The sequence below is a fragment of the Protopterus annectens genome, chromosome 16.part0, assembly GCF_019279795.1.
Source record: "Protopterus annectens isolate FY-2018-M chromosome 16.part0, PAN1.0, whole genome shotgun sequence".
NCBI classification, from domain to species: domain Eukaryota; kingdom Metazoa; phylum Chordata; order Ceratodontiformes; family Protopteridae; genus Protopterus; species Protopterus annectens.
In genome coordinates, this window is record NC_056750.1 from 233,406,085 (window position 1) to 233,429,814 (window position 23,730).

General features: G+C 37.0%; 1 protein-coding gene across 5 annotated transcripts in view; it reads left to right on the forward strand.

The window, feature by feature from the left end:
- LOC122790904 (flocculation protein FLO11-like) overlaps positions 1–23,730 on the forward strand; it is a 319,945-nt gene that overhangs the window by 286,728 nt on the left and 9,487 nt on the right. For 2 of the 5 annotated variants that reach the window (XM_044058584.1, XM_044058585.1), the window contains exons 4-6: positions 13,483–13,800; positions 14,920–15,237; positions 16,623–16,940. In XM_044058584.1, coding sequence (XP_043914519.1) covers positions 13,483–13,800; positions 14,920–15,237; positions 16,623–16,940 — 954 coding nt within the window. The remainder of the gene's footprint in view (positions 1–13,482; positions 13,801–14,919; positions 15,238–16,622; positions 16,941–23,730) is intronic. The other 3 variants (XM_044058586.1, XM_044058588.1, XM_044058587.1) reach the window with 3 other exon arrangements.

A 23,730-nucleotide genomic window follows, 5' to 3' on the forward strand; every position in this document is an offset into this window, starting at 1 on the left:
AAACTTGGCTTACTTAACAGAAATAACAAATTCTTCACAAAAGACTCTAGAATCTGTCTTGTCCATACCTTCCTTCTCCCCAATCTTCTTTATCGCTCACAAATATTAAGTAACCTACAAACCTCTCTTCTAACCAAACTTGAAGACACTTATTACAAAGTAACAAGATTTGCAGCTAACCACATCTCAAACACGCATCTTTCCACTCCCTCAAACTATTAAACTGGCTTGAGTTCCCCCACCAACTTTTATTCTCTCAACTCCCTATCGTTCATTCCATCCTCAACAAGCCCTCTCCCTCTATTGCTCCACTTATCTCACCTGGTAGTCCTTCTCCAAATCTCAGAAGCTGTGACCAACAACTTTTGGAAATCTACAAGCCCAAAAAATCTATCAGCCAAAACCTCTACAACTACACTCCTGCCCTAGCCTGGAACAAACTACCCTTGCACATCAGAAAAGTACCCCATGCTCATGAATTCAAATAAGCTCTAAAATAATACCTGCTTAATACCTGGACCTGTCAATGTAAACAGCTCAGCCTAAACCATCCTCCCTAAGTAATACCACTCACTCCTACCTTATCTCATCCCTTGCTACTACTTTGGTCAACCTCTTTATGATAGTCTCCATTACACTCCCCATTTTTTCGCTATCTAATTCACCTCATAACTTCTCCCTCTAAACCTACCTGTCTTCTGTTGCATCTGTTTCCAACCTGATCTGCAGAAATGTACAGACCATCGGGACTACCTTAGATTACATTGCATTAGAACCGTGCGGATATTACTTTCTAAGCCATGTGCCAGAATTTCAAATGTTTTCACTTTCTTAATTCATATGTTTTTTTCTTACTTCAGACTTCTGCTCAATTATTTCTGTTGTGTAACGTTCCTGGGTTAATTTCAGATTTGTAGTCTATTATTTCTGTGGTGTAACCCTCCTGGGTTAAATTCAAATGTTTAACTTTCTTAATTCTTTATTTTACTTTCCTAGATCTGTGTGCATTTATTTCTGCTGTGTAACCTTTTGTATACTAAACTTTACTTTCACTGTATTGAAACATTGTATGTTGTTCTTTGGAGCTTTTCTCCCCGGGCTTCCACAGAAAAAGGGCTCTAGCTCAGGCTGACATTCCCGGTCAACAAATGTCAAACAAACAAACAAATAAATAAATAAAACATTTGATTTGCTGGCAGTTAAATATAATACTGAAAGCTATTTAGTGAAAAGCTAGTGCACAGTATTTTTTTAAATCTCTTTTCATAATGTTTACAGATTATGTCTAATGCATCCATTATAGGTTAAATAATAAGCAACAATGAAAATTACTGTCAACCCTTCCTACCCAAAACATCTCCCCTGCTATTAAAAAGAAACTTTGAAAAGCCAGCACACACCAATGTTCCACTGTGTAGATGCTGGTATAAATCAATTTTATCATATCTGGGTCATTTATTTCATTGACTTTGGGTAACAAAATTAACCTTTTTGCAAACAACACCAGGATGGGTACATTGATTATAGATGGAAGGTCAAACTGCAATGACACCTGCACATTTTGCAAGGTATGTAAACAGATAAGAGTCTGAGATTTAATAAAGAAAAGGAAAAAATTTACTTTGTAGATGGAACCTAAGGAGAAGACCTATTTTCTGTAGGTAATTAATGGAAGAGCACAAGATGAAAAGGATTAATGGTCATTGTCACCTGAAGGCTGAATCATAGAACTCAACATAAAAGTGCAATAGTAGCTGTTAGCAAATGCTAGGGTCAAGAGCTATGACAAGTAACTTTCAGCAATATTGAAGTCATCCATCATACATGACATTGGTAAGGCTAACATCTAGAAAACTGTGCTCATTTCTGGATGACTAGTCTAGTAGAACACATGTAGTCAATGGTGTACTTAATTATAATACTTAATATTTATTAATACTTAATTACTTACAATTGTAATTAATGTACATTGTTGTACAAAGTAGTAATGTAGTCTGTTCTAAGTGGGACATCAGGTTTACAGTCAAAAGGGTGATGTTGACAGGTCCAACAGCCACCTCCTCGACCATAGTAGGAGCGGCAGTCGGAATGTCGACGTTCATGTGTACATCCGTTCAGAAGGACGTACACAGGGCAGGGATTCACAGCATTGCTGTGAATGGGGGATTTAGACACTATGGTCGACCTACTTAATATGTATGAGTCGACATTATTTGTTGCGGAAATCACCGTTCGCGTAAGTGATTTTCGTGCTTTTGATAGTAAACCAGGGCATCATAGTGACTGAGTAGTAGGAGCTCAGCCTTATGCCTTCAGAACCTGACCTCTAGTCAATGTCTGTTTGTAATTAATACATTATCCCCATGTCTGTACAGGCTTTCTTCATGTAATCTCTTTTATTTCCACCTGTGGAAATGTATGAAGACTTTTATCTGACCAGTTTTGAAGATGACAATCAGTATTAGCTATAGATAATCATTGCTGTTGTGATTTCTATTTGTGTGCAAGGGAGTATTAGTATATTTTAATATGGATGCCTGATGAGTGATCAGTCCCATGTGGAAGATTGAAGAGCCCTTCAAAATCACTTTCTAAGGTACTTTCTTTGTATTGCTTTTTTCTTCTAATTGTGATTTAATAAAATCAGTTTTGTGGTTCAATCAAATGTGAATTTTATCAATTGCCCCAGACTCCCATATATATCTACATGAATAGAAAGATAGATAGAGAGATAGATTAGAGAGATAGGTAGATAGATAGATAGATAGATAGATAGATAGATAGATAGATAGATAGATAGATAGATAGATAGGGGATGTGGTCAGAAAGGAAAAGGGTCTATGGACCAAGGCACTTACCCAGTTAACAAATAATAGCCAATAACTAAATGAGGACCTTAGATAATGTGATATTTCCTGTATTATTATGTGATAATTGGAGACAGACATTGTTGAAGTTGCAGGACCTCAGGAGTGAGTCTTGGGTAGCAACTGGAAAGAGAATAAAGTAAAACTAACTTAATAGACTATTATTTCACAAAGAGGATAGCAACATTCTATAACACTTTATCAGAGGCAGTTTTAGAGTAAAAGTCAACAGAGCAGTTCAAGGGAGATAGCAGCTCTGCAGATGTCAGCTGCAAGTGTTTATTGTCTATATTTGTTTGTTTGTTTGTTTGTTTGTTTGTTTGTTTGTTTGTTTGTTTGCTTTATTAATTGATTCTGCTTATTTTACCATGTATGCCCAACTGGGAATAGTTAACTTCCAGTGAAGCTACAAGTAAATTTAAGTAGACAAGCAATAGAAATACAAGAACTAACAAAACACCTGATTAGAGACATTGTTAATGGAAGCATGTCATCAGTACAAGCAAAGGGTGTTCATTACTATCAAAGCTGTGTGAGCATAAATGCAACAGAAAAGAACAGATGAGGTTACAGTGTAAAAAATAATCAACTACTTAATATGGATACAAAACTAGTGATTTATCTACAAATAGCATAGCTAATGAAGTTGTCTAACTCGGTCACATACAAACTAGCTATACTACATTACACAGTACTTAGACATTTACTATGGTCGGTAATAACGAACTACATGCCAATTGTTCAAAGTAGTTCACTAACTGGGTGTATATTCATCTTAAATGTGTACCAAAATATTTAGCTAATTACACAGACTTAAATTTATGACATTATTCCAATGTACAGCTCCACCTTTGGAGAGATGTTCCTTTACTGCACATTCAAAAGCACAGTTATATGATATTCACATCTGAGTAACAAAAAGTTTCATCCCCAAGTTTCCAATATAGCTCTTCTTCTTTAATTTCTCCAAATCATTTGGATTTTTAATACCATGACAGAAATGGACCCCATTCCTTAGTCAATGTACAATTAAAGTTCATGAAATTAATATTGTTTCAGTCTTTGAAGTACTCTTTGCAACACCCACAATGTGCCTAGTAATGCCTCCTTCTGCAATTTGTATGGACTTACATGTATTGTTAACATTACTAAATACAATTGTAGATTCTTTTTTATAAGACCCATTGCTCCTACTACAATTGGAACTGTCTGGGTATCTTTCTTCCACATTGCTCTTGTTTCTGCCTGCAAATCATGATATTTTATGACTTTGTGTCTCTCTGTACACAAGACACTGTAGTCACTGGGTGTGGTGATTTTAAGGATCAAAGCTACTTTTGTCTTCTTTTCATGGACCACTATATCTGGTTTTCTCGCATCTGTCTTTTGAACTGTTGGTAATGGTTGATCTGATGTAATGTAGACTTCATCATTTTCTATGATGCTTTGTGGGTCGTGTTTCCAGTGTTTTTCAGCCACTTCAGTACCATAATGTTTTCACAATCCCCAGTACAACAGTCTTGCCACATTATTATGCCTTTCAGTATGCAGTCCTTCTGCCATTAGTATGTCACGACCAGCAATGAGGTGTGCAACTGTTTCCAATTCTGTTTTACAAAACCTACATTTGTTTGTTTTTCCCACAGTGTGGACGTAGCCCACTATCTTGTGCCGCCAATATTAACCTTTCATCTCTTGGTTTGAATTCGCCTCTCCTTAACCATTTCTGCATTCATTCCTGATCAAGATTAGGTTTTTCCAGAAGTTTTCTGTACTTGCAGCTATATTTATGCATTTTCCACATTTCTTGCCTTCTCATCTGGTCCTTCACCTTATATTCTTTCTTTTGTTTTTTTTGGCACATTCAGTTGCTGCCTGATTTTTATCTACTTGTGGTTTGATTTCCATTCCTGCTTGAAGCCGATATGCTTCTGCTAGACTAAGCAGAGAAGCCATCTTAGATTTATTCTCCTCATGCTTCAAAATGTTTGCTATGTTTGGGTCTTGTGAGGTCAGCAGATATGTGTAGAATCCCATGACTGCAGATCTATACATGTAATCAGTTTCAAGGAGGCCTATCCCTCCTTTGGAATGGGAAATATATAATCTTTGTATGCACTGATTTTTTATAAATCATTTGATGAGCATGAAGCATCCTTCTTGTTTTCCTATCTAATCTATCCAACACGTTTTGGGGCCAGTGAGTCACTCCAAAACTGTAAGTTAGGAGAGGAAGAGCAAATTGGTTTATAGCCTGGATTTTATTCCTAGATGTCAACCCTGTTTTCAGGACTGATTTCTCTTCTAAAGTATTCCTTACTAAGTTTTATTCCCATTTGTTCATGTTTTATTGTTGATCTTTCATCAATTCCCAAATCTTGCTCAAGTACTTTTATATTATATTCTTGTCCCAAATTGATTTCTTGGTGCTACAGTTTTCCTGCTTTAAAGGTTGCTTTGCACTTTTATCAAGACCAAATTATGTTCTTATATCATTTGAAAAGGTTTTGACAACTTGCAGTTGTGCTTTCAGTTCCTCATCTGATGAGCCATACAGTTTTAAATCATCAGCAAAGAGAAGATGAGAAGTCTTTACACTTTGCTGTTTTATAGCAGCCAAATTATAGCCACAGCCCAAGCTATTCAGTAGACAGCTTAATGGGTTAAGGGCAAGGCAGAATAGCACTGGTGAGAGAGAGTCACCCTGGAATATGTATGCCCCTTTGGATTTTTATCCCAGGAATAATAATTTGCCCTTTATCATGGCTTAGTTGCAAAGAGGTATGCCACTGTTTCATGGTCATTGTAATGTAGTTGATCAGTGTAGGCTGCATCTTATACATTTTTAAGCACTCTTTTATCCATGAATCTGGGATACTATCAAATGCTTTTTTGTGGTCAATCCATGCCATACTTAAATTCTTCCCCTTTTTACAGTTCTCCACTATGACTTTATTTAACAATAAATGATCCTTTGTGACACATGACTTTCTTATATTGCCCTTTTGTTCTATTGCCATAATTGAGTTTTCTTCTAAATGACTATAAACTCTGGCTGCATCAATTTCAGTGTATAGTTTATATGTCGTCAAAAGGCAAGATATTGGTGTATAATTTTTAGGGTAGCTTGCAGGTTCACTCTTAGGTAGGGGCATTGTTTTTCCTGTTGTTAGCCAGGTTGGTTTCTGTTCATGGTGTGCATAAAAATAGTTTTTGCTCATGGCTAAATCTTCATGCAAAGATGTTAATACTTTTAACCAGAAGTTATGTACTGCATCTGGACCTGGGGTTTTCCAATTAGAGGCTTTTCTTAACTTTGTTTCAATCTCTCTGGCTGTTACTTCATCCCATTTCATATCCTGTACCTTTAAACTTCTTATTCTTTCTTTTACTTCTTCTATCCATTTAACATCTTTGTTATGTTCCACAGGATATTCATAGATACTTCTCCAAAATGTATCTATTTCTTCTTTTTTTGGTGGTCTAGCAATTCATTTTACCTTGTTTCCCAGTTCTGTATATATATCATCTTTTTTTAATTTCTCCAAATCTTTTGAGTTTCTAATACCATGTCAGGAATGGACCCCATTCCTAAGTCAAAATATACGATTAAAGTTCATGAAATTAATATTGTTTCACTCTTTGATGTCAGCCAGAAGTGCTCTTCACAGCACCAGCAATGTTCACAGTAATGACTCCTTCTGCAGGTCATATGGAGTTACATGTTTTGGTAGCATGACTAAATATGACTGTAAATTATTTTTTATAAGACCCGTTGCTCCTACTACTATTGGAATTGTTTGGGTATCTTTTTCCACATTGCTGTCATTTCTGCCTTCAAATCCTGATATTTTATGACTGTGTTTCTGTGTTAGACAGGACACTGTTGTCACTGGGAGTGGTGAATTCAATGATCAATGCTACTTTTGTCTTCTTTTCTTGGACCACTATATCTGGTTTTCTAGCATCTATCTTTTGAACTGTTGGTAATGGATGACCCCATGTGATATAGACTTCATCATTTTCTATGGTGCTTTGTGGCCCTAGTATAAGTTGCCAAATGTATTTGCAGACTTAGGAATTTTGATTAGCCCTCCAGTAGGTGATATGATCCCATGCTATGATTCGTGCCAGGTTAGTAACCTACATAGTGCAAGGCACCTGGGATCATATAATAACTGATGAATAAATTTTCATTGTACCCATGAAGAGCAGTGGTGTTGGACTGACTTAACAGAAAATATCTTAGATCAACATTATCGTGATTTCTAAAATACTTTTCTATCAGTTGTTGTCTAACAGACTAGCAAAGAAGATTAGGGTTCTACGGCACTGGTTATCTCTCTCTGTACTGCTGAGTTTGCCACTTGTAAACTGTATGACTGTAAGCAAGTTACTACAACAGCATTTCTGAATTAGATTTCTCCTAAAAAAGATAGAGGCAAACGGTTTTACCTTGTTGATAAATTAATAAAATAGAATAATGGCTTTGAGTGCAAGAAAAATGTGGTACTCTCATGTAAACCACTGCTCAAATGGTAATGACTCATTACTGAATATATAATGCTGGAACCAAAGTTACAACAGGGCTATATCATGGAGGGTGAAGTTCCCCTCTCACTCAGGCAAAATAACAACATGAAATAATTCAAGCTACTATTGAAACAACACCTAAATGTCACATGGTTTTGCTCATACTCCATACCTGTCAAATCCCCCTATACTACCTTCTCCATACCTGTCTAATCCCCCTATACTACCTTCTCCATACCTGTCTAATCCCCCTATACTACCTTTAGCCACTCTAGCCCAACCTGTTCTAAAATGACTACGTGGCCTGTAATCTATATTCCCCTATACTATTACATCTACGTGGTCACTCACACTGTACTACACTCTCCTCAACTTCACATTGTTCTGAACTTTCACTTTACCACTGTGCTACTGTTATAAAATACTATGGTTCTAAACTCAATCTAAACACTCATTCTGCTCTATCTTTGAATTATTTTTCATATTGTGTTGCCTGTATCATGACTGCAATACTTTGCTAACTATTCATACATATATATTGCATACTAAAATAACTCATCACACTTTGTGATATATGCTACTTTTTCTCTGTATTCTATGGAGCTTTTCACCTGGGCCTCTGCTGAAAAGGGGTTTTCCATCCAGTCAAACTTAATTAAATAAACCATAAATCAAAGCAAGTAAGCAAAATCTCATCTGTTAAACCACATTATACAGAAGGTGCCCTGTGATCATTTAGTGTTCTCATTCAAAATTAGTATCCTAAATACAGGATGGTAACATCTGTAAATCATGCATTTTCTGTCCTTTAACTTTATAATTTTCAAGATTTATGAGAGATGGCCCCCAAAAAATTCCATTTTTGTTCTGTTCAAAAGCAGTGCAGTTTGAAAACAAACAACTATTTCATGCCAAATAACACAGCAACAGAAAGGTGTTAGTGGCTATAAAACAAGGCAACAATGACATCCACATCACCTGAGCTAACAGCTGATCTGTAATTGGCACACAGTGAGAGGCAGTATGAATGATATAGTGTATAAACTTTTGCCACCACAGCTCCATTGCCTGAGGTGCAGTTATGATCTGTGGCTCTACTTGTGTGAAGTTTACATGTTATCCCTGTAGTGATATAGCTTTTCTCAAGATATCACTCTTTCTTCCACCTCCAAAAGCATGCTGATTGTCTGAACAGACCAGTAAAGAAAGATAAAGGATTGAAGAAGGAGGGGAGAACAGTGATTATAAATTATTTTTTGTATCTGTGCCTTCTCTACAAAGAACGGGAGTAGCGTTGCTATTTGTAAAATGAAGAAGGCAGTGAAGACTACAATGGATTGATGGGACACTTGACCAGATGAGGGTACAGAAGGGCAAACTTGCATTCAAGGAAGATAAGGCAGAGGAGTCAGATGAAATACCTCACATAATAAACTGGCTGGATTACCATACCACTGTCCAGCTTGCCTCAAGGAACTATTTGTACAGATAATACATCATACTACCTTCTTATGCACCTTTAACATAAAAGTAATTTCTAAAACATCCCATGTACTCCTGCACAGCAGCCCTAGATCATATTAGTGAAAAGCTCACAACATCAAAAATTATCCAAAATGTATTTTTGTGGGGAGGGGGGCATGCCGACTGTACCCCACCTCCCACTAATTATATATAATAACACAAAGTTCACACAACAGTGGGGAATAAGGGAAAACTTCTTAACCCACTGTTAGCAATCTCACACTAACCGACAGCAGCTGGCCCTGCACCCTGCCCCCCAACACACACACATATATATTTAAATACAAAACACAGTCAGTCATACATACACACATTTACTCACACATAAACGCACATTCAAATACACACAGATGGTCCATTTTCAATTGAATATACATACAGCAACTAAATTAATTCAGTGTAATGTATACTCCATTGAAAATTAACCAGCTGTCTTTCAACCAGACGCATGGCACCCTATACATAATATATACAGACACAAACACTCATACATATCTGTGTGCATGTGTGTGTGTGTGTGTGTGTGTGTGTGTGTGTGTGTGTGTGTGTGACTACTTACTTACATTAAAAAAGGCAAACATCAATATCAATAACATGGACACCAGCAGGTTGACACAGAAACATTGACATGTCACTATGCATGCATAAGGAACACCCTCATAACTTGCAAATAAAATAAAAGCAAAATGAAGATTGGCTTCCCCTGCACTCCCTAAGTGGGTGGGCTTCACCCCCACACCCCCTTCTAATTCTATATATGCTAAATCTGATATCACACAGTCCCCAAAAAAAGGGGGTATATTCCCCAACCCCAGGGATTGTTCATTTTGCACATTTGTTGACAGTCTCTTTTGTCAACCAAAGGGTGTTGACAAAGCAGATGACATTTGGAAGTTTCAATCAAATTATCCACTCCCAGCTATATAGACAGATACAGTTTATCCACTCCCATCTATATAGATATAGATATAGATCTAGATACAGATATCGATATATAGATATAGCTATAGATATAGGGGTCCACTTCATATGACTGACAGTTCATATGACTGAAATTCATTTGGTCGACAGTTCATTTGGCTGACAAAAAGTATTCAAGGCAAAAACCTGGGATTTGCCCCCTCCCCACTGTTGTGCGACCGTGGAGTTGTTATATATAGTTGGGGGGGGTGCGGGGGGCACAGCCCCCCACATTGGGGGGTACGGGGGGTGAAGCCCCCCATCTATACTTTTTTGTCAGCCAAATGAACTGTCGACCAAATGAATGTCAGTCATATGAACTTTCAGTCATATGAAGTGGACCCAGATATAGATATAGTTATAGATATAGATATAGATATAGATATAGATATAGATATAGATATAGATATATATTGATATAGGTACAGATAAGATATAAATACAGATATATAGATATATGTGCATATGGATAGATAGATAGACAGATAGATATAAGTCTATAGATATATCTATCTAACTCTGTCTATATACAGACACACATACATACACACACACACACACACACACACACACACACACACACACACACACACACACACACACACAACGTTCCATGAGAACTAATGGGCTATACTACCCAATAACAGTTGGTAAGAGTGGCAGGACTCAATATTTTTATGTAATTCATACAGAATATGGACTGTGTGCTTTATGAGTGATTCTCAGTGTGAGATTGAAATGCACAAAGTACTGGGCACTAGTGACAGATGCAGGATTCCATTTGTGATATGGCTGTGACTATTGCAACCACTGGTGGACATTCCAGAGAAAGAAAACCATTGAGTTTCAAACTTTCAAAAACAAATAATTTTAAAAAACATTTTTTGCAGGGCAGTAAGTTCCCCTCTCCACACTCCGACACCCCACCCCATTTATTAATATACTAACTGTGTGACTGCACAACAGAGGGTATAAGAAGAAACATTCCTAATCCTGTCCTGTGATCTCATTAAAAAAAATAGAAGTTTCAGTGAAAGAGAAAAGCAACAGAACAGACTCAGAAATGTATGTTTCATTGAAAATCTGCTCAACCAACTGCATGGATTTCATGGATGATTCTCTCTTGCTGGTATACTAAACATATGGCAAGTTACTTTGGAACACAGACAGTATCTCACTCAATAAGCCATAATGAAACCTTACAATTGTCAATGACACTTCCCAACAATGTTACCAGTCAACTGGAATAGAATACCTCAAGACATATGCTCCAGTGGCATACAGGGATAAAGATCTATCTACGGCCCAGCCGATCCTAGTTCAATTACCAGCTCAAGTGACTGATGGAGCTATAGGGAAGAAGGATGCTCACTGATATGCTCCCCAAGGTGGGTGTGGTCTAAGGAGGAGAGTTACCCTTGGACATAAACAATGACCATGGTGGGTAGAGAAAGGGAAGTATGTAGGTCATACCCTAGTAAAAAGTCAACGTCCAAGTATCTGCAGTTAAATGATTTTCATCTCAGGCTTTTAACAGTCGATCATATGGGAGTCAGGATTTGAAAGTAGAGCCATATAGATAATATGGATTCACTTCTAAAGGTCAAAATCTCAAAACATTGAACCTCTGAGTAACAAAGACCACAGGATCAAAGTTTTGAAATCTCAAACCAAAAAAACAAAAACATCCAAAATGTAAAAACTACTCATTTCACGTTTTTGCAGGGGGACAAGCCCCCTTGCACCCCCCCCCCCCATGTGGAGGCTGCACCTCTCACACACCCACTACTTGACTTTACCAACTCCAAGATCACACTAAAGTGAAGAGAATGATAAAGTTCCCATTCTGCACTGTACGGCAATCTCCATTGAAAAGGTTTGTGATTTCAAAACTTCAATCCTGTTTTTCGTTATTCAGAGGTTCGATGTTTTGAGATTTCGACCTTTAGAAGTGAATATATATATATATATATATAGAGAGAGAGAGAGAGAGAGAGAGAAAGAAAGAGAGAACTACAGAGAGAAACTTAAGGAGTTTATATGTTTTAGTTTTACTATTTTTGTTTCAACAAACACTAGAAACATGATACTTTTCCCTAAGTGGAAATGTGTCAATCTGGTACCAGTTTACAAGAGCGGCAGAAAAGATAAGAATAATCAGATTAGCCTAACTGACAGTCTGTGCTACATTATTTAGAAAGCACAATGAACCTCATAGTCATCAATTTACTGCAGCATGCTTTTGTGACATGGTGATCCTGTGTGACTAACTTAATATCCGTTTATTTTGAAGTAGCAAAAGCTACTTACACCTCACCAATCCATTTGATTCTGTTCCATGTGAAGTCCTAATATCATCTGTATCATAATGAAACATTAATGAATATGTAATATCATGGGTAAATAAATGGTTGTTGAGTAGAAAATTATCTGTTAAGCTAAAAGTGGTAACATCACTTGAATATGAAGTATAAGGGGAGCTCCATTGGGGTCAGATTTACATCTAGGACCTATCATGCTGGGCAAAAACTTTGTAGATGACTCAAAAATAGCAATACTGTTTGCTAGCACTGACAATCAAGAACAGTTTCAAAAATAAAAGTTAATAAACTTTATTTATGGGCTACACAGAATAAAGTTTCATTTAATGCTGAGAAATATAAATTACTATATGAAGGCAGGGGAAATATTGGGTACCCATATGCTTTAGCTGGTGAACTCAGTTGATTGCACTTATTTTAACAACTTGTCAGTCACAATCTTAGGAATATTACATTTTAATACATTTATAAACTTACAGACTAGGAAAAGGTGTGATGTACTTAATATGATCATAAGTTCAATTATATCAGGATGTGCAGCTATGCTGATGTCATTATTAATTAGCACTGTTTGGCCACTTTTGCAATATGGTGGAGGGTTTCTGCTTGTATTCCAAAACACCTTAACCACTCTAGAAAGGGAGAAAAGGAAATTTAGTGAGAAAAGTAACACAATCAAATATATGGGGTATGAAGACTGTACTGTATTTACAGCAAGGGTTTGTTCACTACATTGGACGTTAAATTTAACAAAAACAAGAATGGTGCAAGAAATGCTAATTCTTGATCACTATAAGAAATAATGTTAAATGCATATATGCATAATACCATTCAGGTTTCAGTAGGCAACCTGTTTCACTACTTAAAAAACTCATAGGGTATTCTGGGCTGCAAAAAGGTGGACTATGTCCTTTTAGGGCCTTTTCTGAAGTCCTGAGCTAATACAGTATAATGAAACATTGAATGTCCTTGACAGTGCACAGTCTCACAAATCACTGATATTTTAAATCTGTTACCACACTAGTGACTACATAACCTGGACACAGTGCTGTCTTCATTATGGAGACAGTTGCAGGAAAATATGCTCTGTTAGGATTTTATCTAGTTTGTTCATTCATTCACTTACTTTTGCAATTCTTTATTCTAGAAGTACACTGTCTTCTGTTTTTTATTTTCAAATTATTTGTGTAGATGTTGGTTTGTTGTTCATTTAATGGCAAAAGCTGTTTACATTTATCTTCTCCCTAACAAAAACAATTAAAATAATATTTTAACAGAATTACCAGACTCTTCTCAACCATCTACTGCAGTCATAAGAGAAACATTACTTCCAGTAAATACAGAACCCATGACAGCATCAGCAAACACAGCTTCAGTAGAAACTCCAACCGTAACAGTAGCGCCATTAACTACATCAATAGAAAGTACAGGGGAGACAGAAAACACAGCTGGGACACCTGCACCAACAGAAACATCTTCAAAAACCACAGCTATAAGTTCACAAACAGATGTAACTGTTACAATTACAGCCGAAACATCACTACCACAGACTGAAGCATCATCTACAGAAAGTACAACTGCACTCCAAACTACAGGTACAAAACAAATGTCATAAAGAAACAATTTAATACGTGTTTTTTTGTCCCTGAAATTACTACACAGTGAATGAAGCTTACTTGCAAACATTGTTCAGCATTTGCTTATATGACAATAGAATCTCCTTTATACAAAGGTGTTTATGGCATTTAGTTATTTCAGATAGATTTTTTTTTTTGGAAGGGTAGTCAATAAATGTAATGCAATGAATTTGTGCAATGTACATGAGCATAATGTTTCCAAAGGTGAAACACAAAAAAGAGGAATTCTTTCTTCAGGAAAGTGGCAGAAACATATAATGGTAGGGTACTTTGTTTGTTAAAAAATATGCCTTCAATAAGCGTGACTGTTGTAAAGGTACTGTAGGGTACTGTTATGATAGGGATCAGGAAATTTGTCCTTTCCCCATTGTAGTGCAATCTCGGAGTTGATATATATAATTAGCAGGAGTGTGGGGGACACAGCCCCCCACATGAGGGGAGTTTGACGAACACCATTTCTGATGAAATGCCATTAGTTGAAGTGATGGTTTGATGATATGTTATGGACCCTATAAACCCATACTGAGATTTTCTATCTTCCCATATGATTATATCTCAAAATAATTTCAGAAAGAACTTCATGACTCATTTTTTGGACTGCAAGGGAAGACTTATTTCATAATCTTAGCAGGCATTATGGTACTTATCTGTCACATTTTTTCTGTTATTGATATTGATTTATTTTTTAGAATTAGTTTCTGTGAATTCTATGTGAATATATACAACTAATGTCTATGGAGCTCTTTTACAGCCTGATTTCTTAATCAAGGGAAATAAATAATTTCTCTCACAAAGCACTGATATTTTAAATCTGTTATTGTACCAGTGACTAAATAACATGGACACAGTGCTGTCCTTCATTATGGAGACATTACAAGAAAATATGCTCTATTAGGATTTTATTTTATTTATTTAGTCATTCATTCACATACTTTTGCCATTCTTTATCCTAGAACTATACAGCCATCTCTTTTTCTCACATTATTTATGTGCTTGTTAATTTGTTGTCTATTTAATGGCAAGCCCTTTACATTTATCTACTCCCTAACAAAAACAATTAAAATAATATTTTAACAGAATTGCCAGACTCTTCTCAACTATCTACTGCAATCAGAAGAGAAACATTACTTCCAGTAAATACAGAACCCATGACAGCATCAGCAAACACAGCTTCAGTAGAAACTCCAACCGTAACAGTAGCGTCATTAGCTACATCAGTAGAAAGTACAGGGGAGACAGAAAACACAGCTGGGACAACTGCACCAACAGAAACATCTTCAAAAACCACAGCTATAAGTTCACAGACAGATGTAACTGTTACAATTACAGCCGAAACATCACTACCACAGACTGAAGCATCATCTACAGAAAGTACAACTGCACTCCAAACTACAGGTACAAAACAAATGTCATAAAGAAACAATTTAGTAAGCGTTTTTTTGTCCCTGAAATAACTACACAGTGAAAGAAGCTTACTTACAAACATTGTGCAACATTTGCTTATATGACAGCAGAATCTCCTTTATACAAACGTGCTTATGGCATTTAGTGATTTCAGACATTTTTTTGGAAGGGTAGTCGATAAATGTAATGCAATGAATTCATCCAGTGTACACCAGCATAATGTTTCCAAAGGTGAAACAGAAAAAAAGAGGAATTCTTTCTTCAGGAAACTGGCAGAACAAATACAGCTTCAATAAGCCTGACTGTTATAAAGGTATGGCAGGGTACTGTTACTGCAGGGATCGGGAAATTTGCCCTTTCCCCACTGTAGTGTGATCTTGGAGGTGGTATATATATATATATAATTAGCAGGGGTGTGTGAGGGTACAGCCCCCCACATGAGGAGAGTACTATGAATGGTATTTCCAATTAAATGCTGTTCGTTGAAGTGATGGTTAGATGATATGATATAAAACCTATAAACCCATACGGATATTTTTTATCTTCCCATATGAATATATATCAAAAATTATTTCTGAAAGAACTTCATGATTTATTTTTCTGACTGCAATGGTAGACTTATTTCATAATCTTAGAAGGCATTATGGTACTTATCTGTCACATTTTTTCTGTTATTGATATTGATTTATTTTTGGAATTAGTTTCTGTGATTAATTGTTAGCTGCTATTGTCTAGGCACAGACTTTTAACAGAACTGGATCAGACACTGAAAGAAAATATCACTGCTAAAATCTAATTGGCGACAGAATATAATAATTTCAGAAGCATTTCTGACTAGTGACATTTGTCAACTGTGTGATACTTTTGATAAGATATTGTTGCACTTGAAGTTGTTTAAGGTTGCTTGTTTGAAGTCTGCTGAATGCACATTGTATTCATTGAGAGGTTGGATCATGCATCTGAAATGTTTTGATATGAGAACACAAGAGAGTAACTTATTTATTGTCAAAATCTATACAATTAAGGTTTTGGGAGCTCTTTTACACCCTGATTTCTTAATCAGCTCAAGGGAAATAAACAATCTCTCACAAAGTACCGATATTTTAAATCTGTTACTGCACCAACGACTACATAACATGGACACAGTGCTGTCCTTCATTATGGAGATAATTACCAGAAAATATTCCCTATTAGGATTTTATTTTATTTATTTAGTCATTCATTCACCTACTTTTGCCATTCTTTATCCTAGAACTATACAGCCATCTCTTTTTCTCACATTATTTATGTGCTCGTTAATTTGTTGTCTATTTAATGGCAAGCCCTTTACATTTATCTACTCCCTAACAAAAACAATTAAAATAATATTTTAACAGAATTGCCAGACTCTTCTCAACCATCTACTGCAATCAGAAGAGAAACATTACTTCCAGTAAATACAGAACCCATGACAGCATCAGCAAACACAGCTTCAGTAGAAACTCCAACCGTAACAGTAGCGCCATTAACTACATCAATAGAAAGTACAGGGGAGACAGAAAACACAGCTGGGACAACTGCACCAACAGAAACATCTTCAAAAACCACAGCTATAAGTTCACAGACAGATGTAACTGTTACAATTACAGCCGAAACATCACTACCACAGACTGAAGCATCATCTACAGAAAGTACAACTGCACTCCAAACTACAGGTACAAAACAAATGTCATAAAGAAACAATTTAATAAGTGTTTTTTCTCCCTGAAATAAACATACAGTGTATGATAATTACTAACAAAACTTGTGTAACATTTTCTTATGTTGTAGTAGAACCTCCATTATTCAGATGTGTTTACGGCATCTATTTATTTCAGATAAACGCTTTTTTTTTAAGCCTGACTGTTATAAACCCATACCAATATTTTCTACTTCCCATATAAATATATCTCAAAATAATTTCAGACTGAACATGACTTATTTCTCTGACTACAAGGAGAAACTTATTTCAAGACCTTGGAGGGCATTACGGTATCTATCTCTCACATTTTCTCCTGTTATTCATATTTATTAGTATAATTAGTTTCTCTGATTAATTGTTAAATGTTATTGACACATTCTAGGTACAAACTTTTAAAAGAACTAGATCAGACTGCCAGAAAATATCACCTGTAAAATCCAGTAAGAAACAGAATATAGTAATTCCTCAATCTTTACTAGTAATGTTTTTTCAGCTCTGTAATACTTTTAGTAAGAAATTGTTGAACTTGTTGAAGTTGTTTAAGGTTTCTTGTTTGAAGGCTGCCAAATACAGCACTGTATTCACTGAGAGGTTGGATTGTGCATCTGAAAGTTTCTGATATGAGGGCACAAAAGAGTAACTTATTTATTGTAAATATCTCTAAAACTAAAGTCTATGGCATTCCAACTCCTTCCTGCTTTACAGGCTGATTTCTTAATCAGTTCAAGGGGAAATAATCTGTAGAGGTTAGCCATTACTCTCTGTGATGTAATGGTATTGACCAGGGATAGCTAGAGTCGCTGGTATAACATAGCTAGCAGTAGGGTGGCAGAACATACATCAGTATGCACAGGCTGGTACTCTGTGCCATTGTGTAGGACAGGGACCAGCCACTGCTTGCAGGTGGGAATCAACATGGTAAAACCAGGAAGGTATGCCGCCCTACATACACAGGAGAGCACTGCAAACCCACTGACTTCAGTGCAGACCTTCAAAACCTGAAAACAGAGCAGGCCTTAATAAAACTCCCTGACTGCAATATAAATGAGTCTTACAATTTTATCCTCACTCATTAGAGGCACAGAGGCTAGATGTATTGAAGCTCTTGGGATAAACATAATAAACTAAACTCAGAATGACTCTATTAAAATGTGGATGGTGGATGGCATACACCTTTAGTGCAGCAACTCCCTTCTTCTTGCTGTGGTCATATAACAGTTTAAGTCACATATAACACAAGTGCTCAAGTGGAAGGGAAAACTGCAGCCACTGTTCTTAAGCTGATGCTGAGGTCAAATGCAGAGAGTTGGCAATGCTTCCACTGTGGCAGAATGAAGATAAACTTACCAGGATCAGAATCCCTGAACTGCAATCCCCTGAAAAAAATAAAAAACACTTTTTTAAGTGTTTCTTGCAAGGGGGTAAGCCCACCTTACTCCCCAGTATGGGGGTAAAGCCTCCTACATCCCTTTAACTTAAACTTACTAACTCCATGATCGCCCCAACTCAATAAAGGGGGAAATTCCCTCAAAAAGGTCATCACTGCCAGCACAACTCACCAACTTTGTTTCTTCTGCAAGAGCTCTAATCCTCTGCGGGTTGAATTTTGGGAAAATGTTGTTCTTCTTTTGGCTTTTCCCAGTTAGGGGTCACCACAGCAGAAATCTGGTCTGCTAATGATTGGCAGTAGATTTTTACAGTGCCAAGGTGCCAGCCCAATGCCCAACCTTCAACGAAGGCACGCCCATTCATGCATGTCTTTCGAACACCACTCGACCATGGGGAGGACATGCAGACTACATACAGAAGGCGCTCCAGCTGAGAATCGAACTGGAGAACCTCTTGCTGTAAGGCGACAATGCTACCTCTGCACCACCGGGGCTTACTCTGAATGAGGCTCGAAAATTCAAATTTTGTCCATCTGTACATAAACAGTTAGCATTATACATACATGGTTCTTTAGCCATTAAGAGCAAAATGAGCTTAAGTAATCCATGCTGCTGAGAAAACAAACCACTTTGTCAGCATGATATGACTTCACAGAAGATGAGACAGTCAGATGGACAGAGAAATACTGTTATAAATTTAGGATCCCTGAGAAATATTTGACTACAGTACATTTCTTTAAGATAGCCCATAACATACATAATGAATACCATTTCTACAGTGCGGAGGTAAGATGGGAAAATACTTGGCTTCAGCACTTTAGATTCAAATTAACAACTTACAACATAATTAAGATCAAAACAGTGTTCCACACTAGGAAATGCAAACACCAACATGCTTTCTCTAACAAAAACAGAGAAGATGGAAAATTGTTGTAATACTATTAAAGCATATTCCCCTGCACCTTCCACACCCCAGCTACCTACATTTACTGACTGCGAGATCACTGCACCTTGGAGTGAGGAGAATTATCCAGGGTGCTACAATCTTGGAGTTATTGCACAAAGAAATCCATCAATTAGTATTTGTACTTTACAGTGAGAAGCATTATCATGCTACAGTTATGGACTGCTCCCCAAAATAAGCTTTGCACTGGCATCAGCATAAGCATCAATCCACCTTTCCCCATTTTGTACATGGGCTCAAGGGGCCACACCAACAGTGACAAAATCCCACAGCACCAATGTTCATTCTGCAGGGTAGCTAGTCCTGACATGGATGTCAGGTCAAAATTAGAAATGATCATTGTAGAAAATAATTTCAACTTTCAGAGAATACTAAATTCACGAAACAAAGCCATTATGTTTTTATTTCACTACTAGTATATTTTGCTGGTTTGGGAAAAACAGTACTGTTTTCTACATATGATTTGACTTGCTTGAGTTTAAAACTGGTAGTCAGATTGTCTGATCAAATCTGCAATCCACCAAGCCAACCTAAAGCTTAACATATTTAACTGAGATAGGCATCAACAAAAGACAGCAGTTTTCTGATGTATGCAGTAGCTTAGCATTATCTGTTCTTTCTAATTACTCATATCCTAAATTAGAATAAATTAAGCTTAAAAAGTACTTGGCTGCATATATATGATCCAGAGTGAAGAGACAACGAAAGCAGAGTACTAATTTTGAGCAACAGGTTTTGAGATATTTGCACTAGCAAAGCATACATTATTAGCAAAAGCATAGCTGGCTCAACCAGTCCCATAAACTAGTGCCCCCAGATCTTCAAGTAAAGAGCAAAAAAAAAATACATTCCTTCTACTGGTATACCAACCAGGTGGCCAGATGCATGATATGCCACCCCTCGACACCCAGCCATTCAGGTCCCATTTATGTGCCTTGTTTCCAAACATCCTCTCTCACCATTTAGAAAAAAAATATTTCTTCTTTTAAACTGTAGCAAACAGTTGAGGCAGTTTATACCATGCCTACAGAGAGCTTTACAGCACTAAGATTTTAGATTAAAAAAATCTATATTCAATTAAACTGTAGTAAACTGCTTTCTAGAAATGTAGCAAGCAGTTGCTACAGTTTATAACCTGTCTGCATGGAGAACTACAGTGCTCAGATTTTAGTTAAAAAAAAGATTGTCTTTCACTTTTAAATTGTAGCAAACTGCTCGCTACAAATGTAGCAAGCAGTTGCTACAGTTTAGATCACACACAGAGCACTGCAGTGCTCAGGTATGACTGCAAATGCAATACCAACTTTAATATGCCAGTATTGCACTAAGGAATGAGCAGGATGATGGTTGGCCCCTCAGATCACTCCCTATAGCACTTTGTGCCTGAGGAAGTTGCCCCTCTTGCCTTGCTCTAGCTACATTACTATTTGACAATACAGCTAATTTCACCTTGTTTCTGTCTGTCTAGCATCCAAACTACCAGTACTGTGCCCAATCTGGCACAGAACCCTGAAACATTATTACTGATCCCTTACCTCATCAGATTGGTTACCACATTTTCCATAGTACCCATTAGTACTGTATTTCTCCCCATCACATTTCCTGATACCATGAGACCACAGTCTGTCCTTAACTCATATGTTACTAACCTACTAGTATTAGGTACCCTAAGGAAGTATAGCAGCTGCCTTGTGTTTACTGACAATTCATTGTTGCCAGTGAATACTATGTCTATTTATGGCAGGTATAGACACCTATCTAAACTAAGGCAAACCTCTACTGTCACCCAGTTGTCAGGGTTCACTGTGCACTTATACCACCACATCACAAGACTAACACCACATACACTGAGGTACAGACTAAATGTAATCCCAACCTTCCTGAGCCTCCTAGGAACCACATTAAGACACTTCAACCTGAGCAACTACCTCACACCTCATCTAACCTGCAATGCTCACAGTAATACCTCCAGCTGATACAGCAATTGCAACATGGTTTAAGCTATCAAATTACAATCAGACTCACTGGAGAGTGACACTGCTCAGTGCTACTGTTTTAACAAGAAAATATCCACCCTTGTGGCTTTCCTGACCCTCAGAAATTTGTATAATCACATAAACCTGGTTCTAGTGCAGTGACAATACTACTTCTTTACTGGGGTTTAATGACGGTCACTCATTCAGACCCTTGATGAAGGTGGTTGCATTTCTGGTGTGGACATGCAATTTATTCATTCACAGCTCTTCACCTCATGGCCATTGTAGAAGGATAATGACCTATAACTCTAGCATCCCTGGTATCTTAAAACGCATTCAATGATCATATCACTGCTAAACATAGAACCCTTTCCATGCATCCCACAGCTTATAACACCTACCTAAGCAAATTAAGATCCTTTCCTATTGAGCATAACATGTTCATTCTAGGAATGTTCAATGACACATCCATAAATTGGCAAACAAGCACCACAAACAACAGATAGGTACAGAGCTTCCTCAATGTCAACCACACTAACCACTAGACCACATAGTACTGTCCCTCTTGACCTCTTAGCTCAGAATATCTGGATAAAGCCAAAAATAAATAGGGGACAAAGGCACAGAAATAGGGACATATTTTGAATTACTCCTACAAACTTAAAAAAGTTGATAGAATAAAATGTTTTGTGCTTAAATGCATTTTCTAAAAGATTTGTAGTCTGAAACTCTAATGACTGTCATTATTTAGTGACTTCCATCCTCAATGATTTGCTAGAAAACCACAAACTTTATGAAAAATAAAGTAAAAATATCAGGCACAAATCTGTATATTCTGCAAAAATCTGGACAGTTGAGAGGTATGTATAGTATCCACTCCTATGAGTTCAAATCTACTTAAACTTTTTTTTTTACAAATATAGTAGCAAATATTACTGTCCAAATCAGACTACTGTGCTGCCATTTATTCCAAAAGGACCCTGACAAAGATGCCCACCATTCTGTCTCCTGGGACTTTTCTTAGCCAATCTGGTAGCAAACTCTGATGACCCTTAGAGACTTACAAGTTCTCCACCCTGTGAGATCCACAGCAAATGCAACCATTTACACTCTGCTTATTTTTACTGCCACCTAAACTCCTGCACTGAGGTTTCCGTCCCAGTCACATTTTGAAACAAGACCCTGTGCTGTAACCCCAGTATCAACAAACTTCACAATAAAGGGAAAAAGCTCACTCTAAGAAATAAACTCAAATTATACCATGCTAGAAGTAACCTCAAAAAGGTAAGCAAATAACTTAAGCATAAGATCAATGGTTTTGCAGTTGTGCTCATTTCTTGGAAAGAAGACAGTGATGAATCTGCACATGGCATCTTAAGATGGTTTGATCACTGGATTCAGCAATCAGAGGGAGAACATATTTTAGTTGAGCCATTCTTAAAAGATCAGAAAAGAAAAGGGGAAAACACAAAACTTATATCTGAGCTAATATGGCTATCCCTAAGGAGGACAGCAAAGTTTGTAGACTCATTTCTTATCAGCGATGATAATGTGATAGGAATACAGATAAGAGGGAGAGATGTTAGTGATCATGCCATTGTATGATTCAGAGTCCCTGATGCACTCTTTTGTTATCACAAATAATCTTAGATACTAAGGTGCTGACCTGTTGCTCTGTATTGCCAATTATCTTACAAAAAAGATTGTTCAAAAGTAGAAAATGTGATGGTAATACATATTTGAAATGTCCTGTGCAATGTGGTAATCCACCTGAACTATTGCTTCTTAACATACAATATATGTTTCTATTTACTTTATACTTTGTTGACTAGATTAGCCCCAGATGGCCACTGGCCTCTTTGCATGGAGGCCTGTGGTGGTATTCATACTGACTGGAGAAAGTTTGGCCTGGACATTGAGAAAGCTCCCCTACTCTTTTCTTCAAGTGCTATTGAATGTTTCACATCCATCTGAGCTACCATCAGCTTAGGTAGATGGGACCTGAATTTCATGTCTCATTGGATGGGTGGCCCACTCAGGAGTGTAGCGTCCATCTTGTACTGTACTGCTTCATCAATAGAGCTTATTGTACAATACATTTATGATATGCAGTATCTGAACCAAAAAATATCCAGTGTGTGTGTGTGTGTGTGTGTGTGCGTGTGTGTGTGTGTGTGTGTGTGTGTGTGTGTGTGTGTGTGTGTGTGTGTGTGTGTGTGTGTGTATGTGTGTGTGTGTGTGTGTGTGTGTGTGTGTGTGTGTGTGTGTGTCATATTAGGCCAGAGATAATTGGGTATACCTGGAAAACATTTGAAGAATTATGTTCAGAATCTTATGTGCAGTGGAGTTGCTTTATAATTATTTTATTTGTGAGATGAGATTCAATGCTCAGTTTTTGCTTGGAGTCATTAGGTTTTGGATTATTTGTGGATTTTG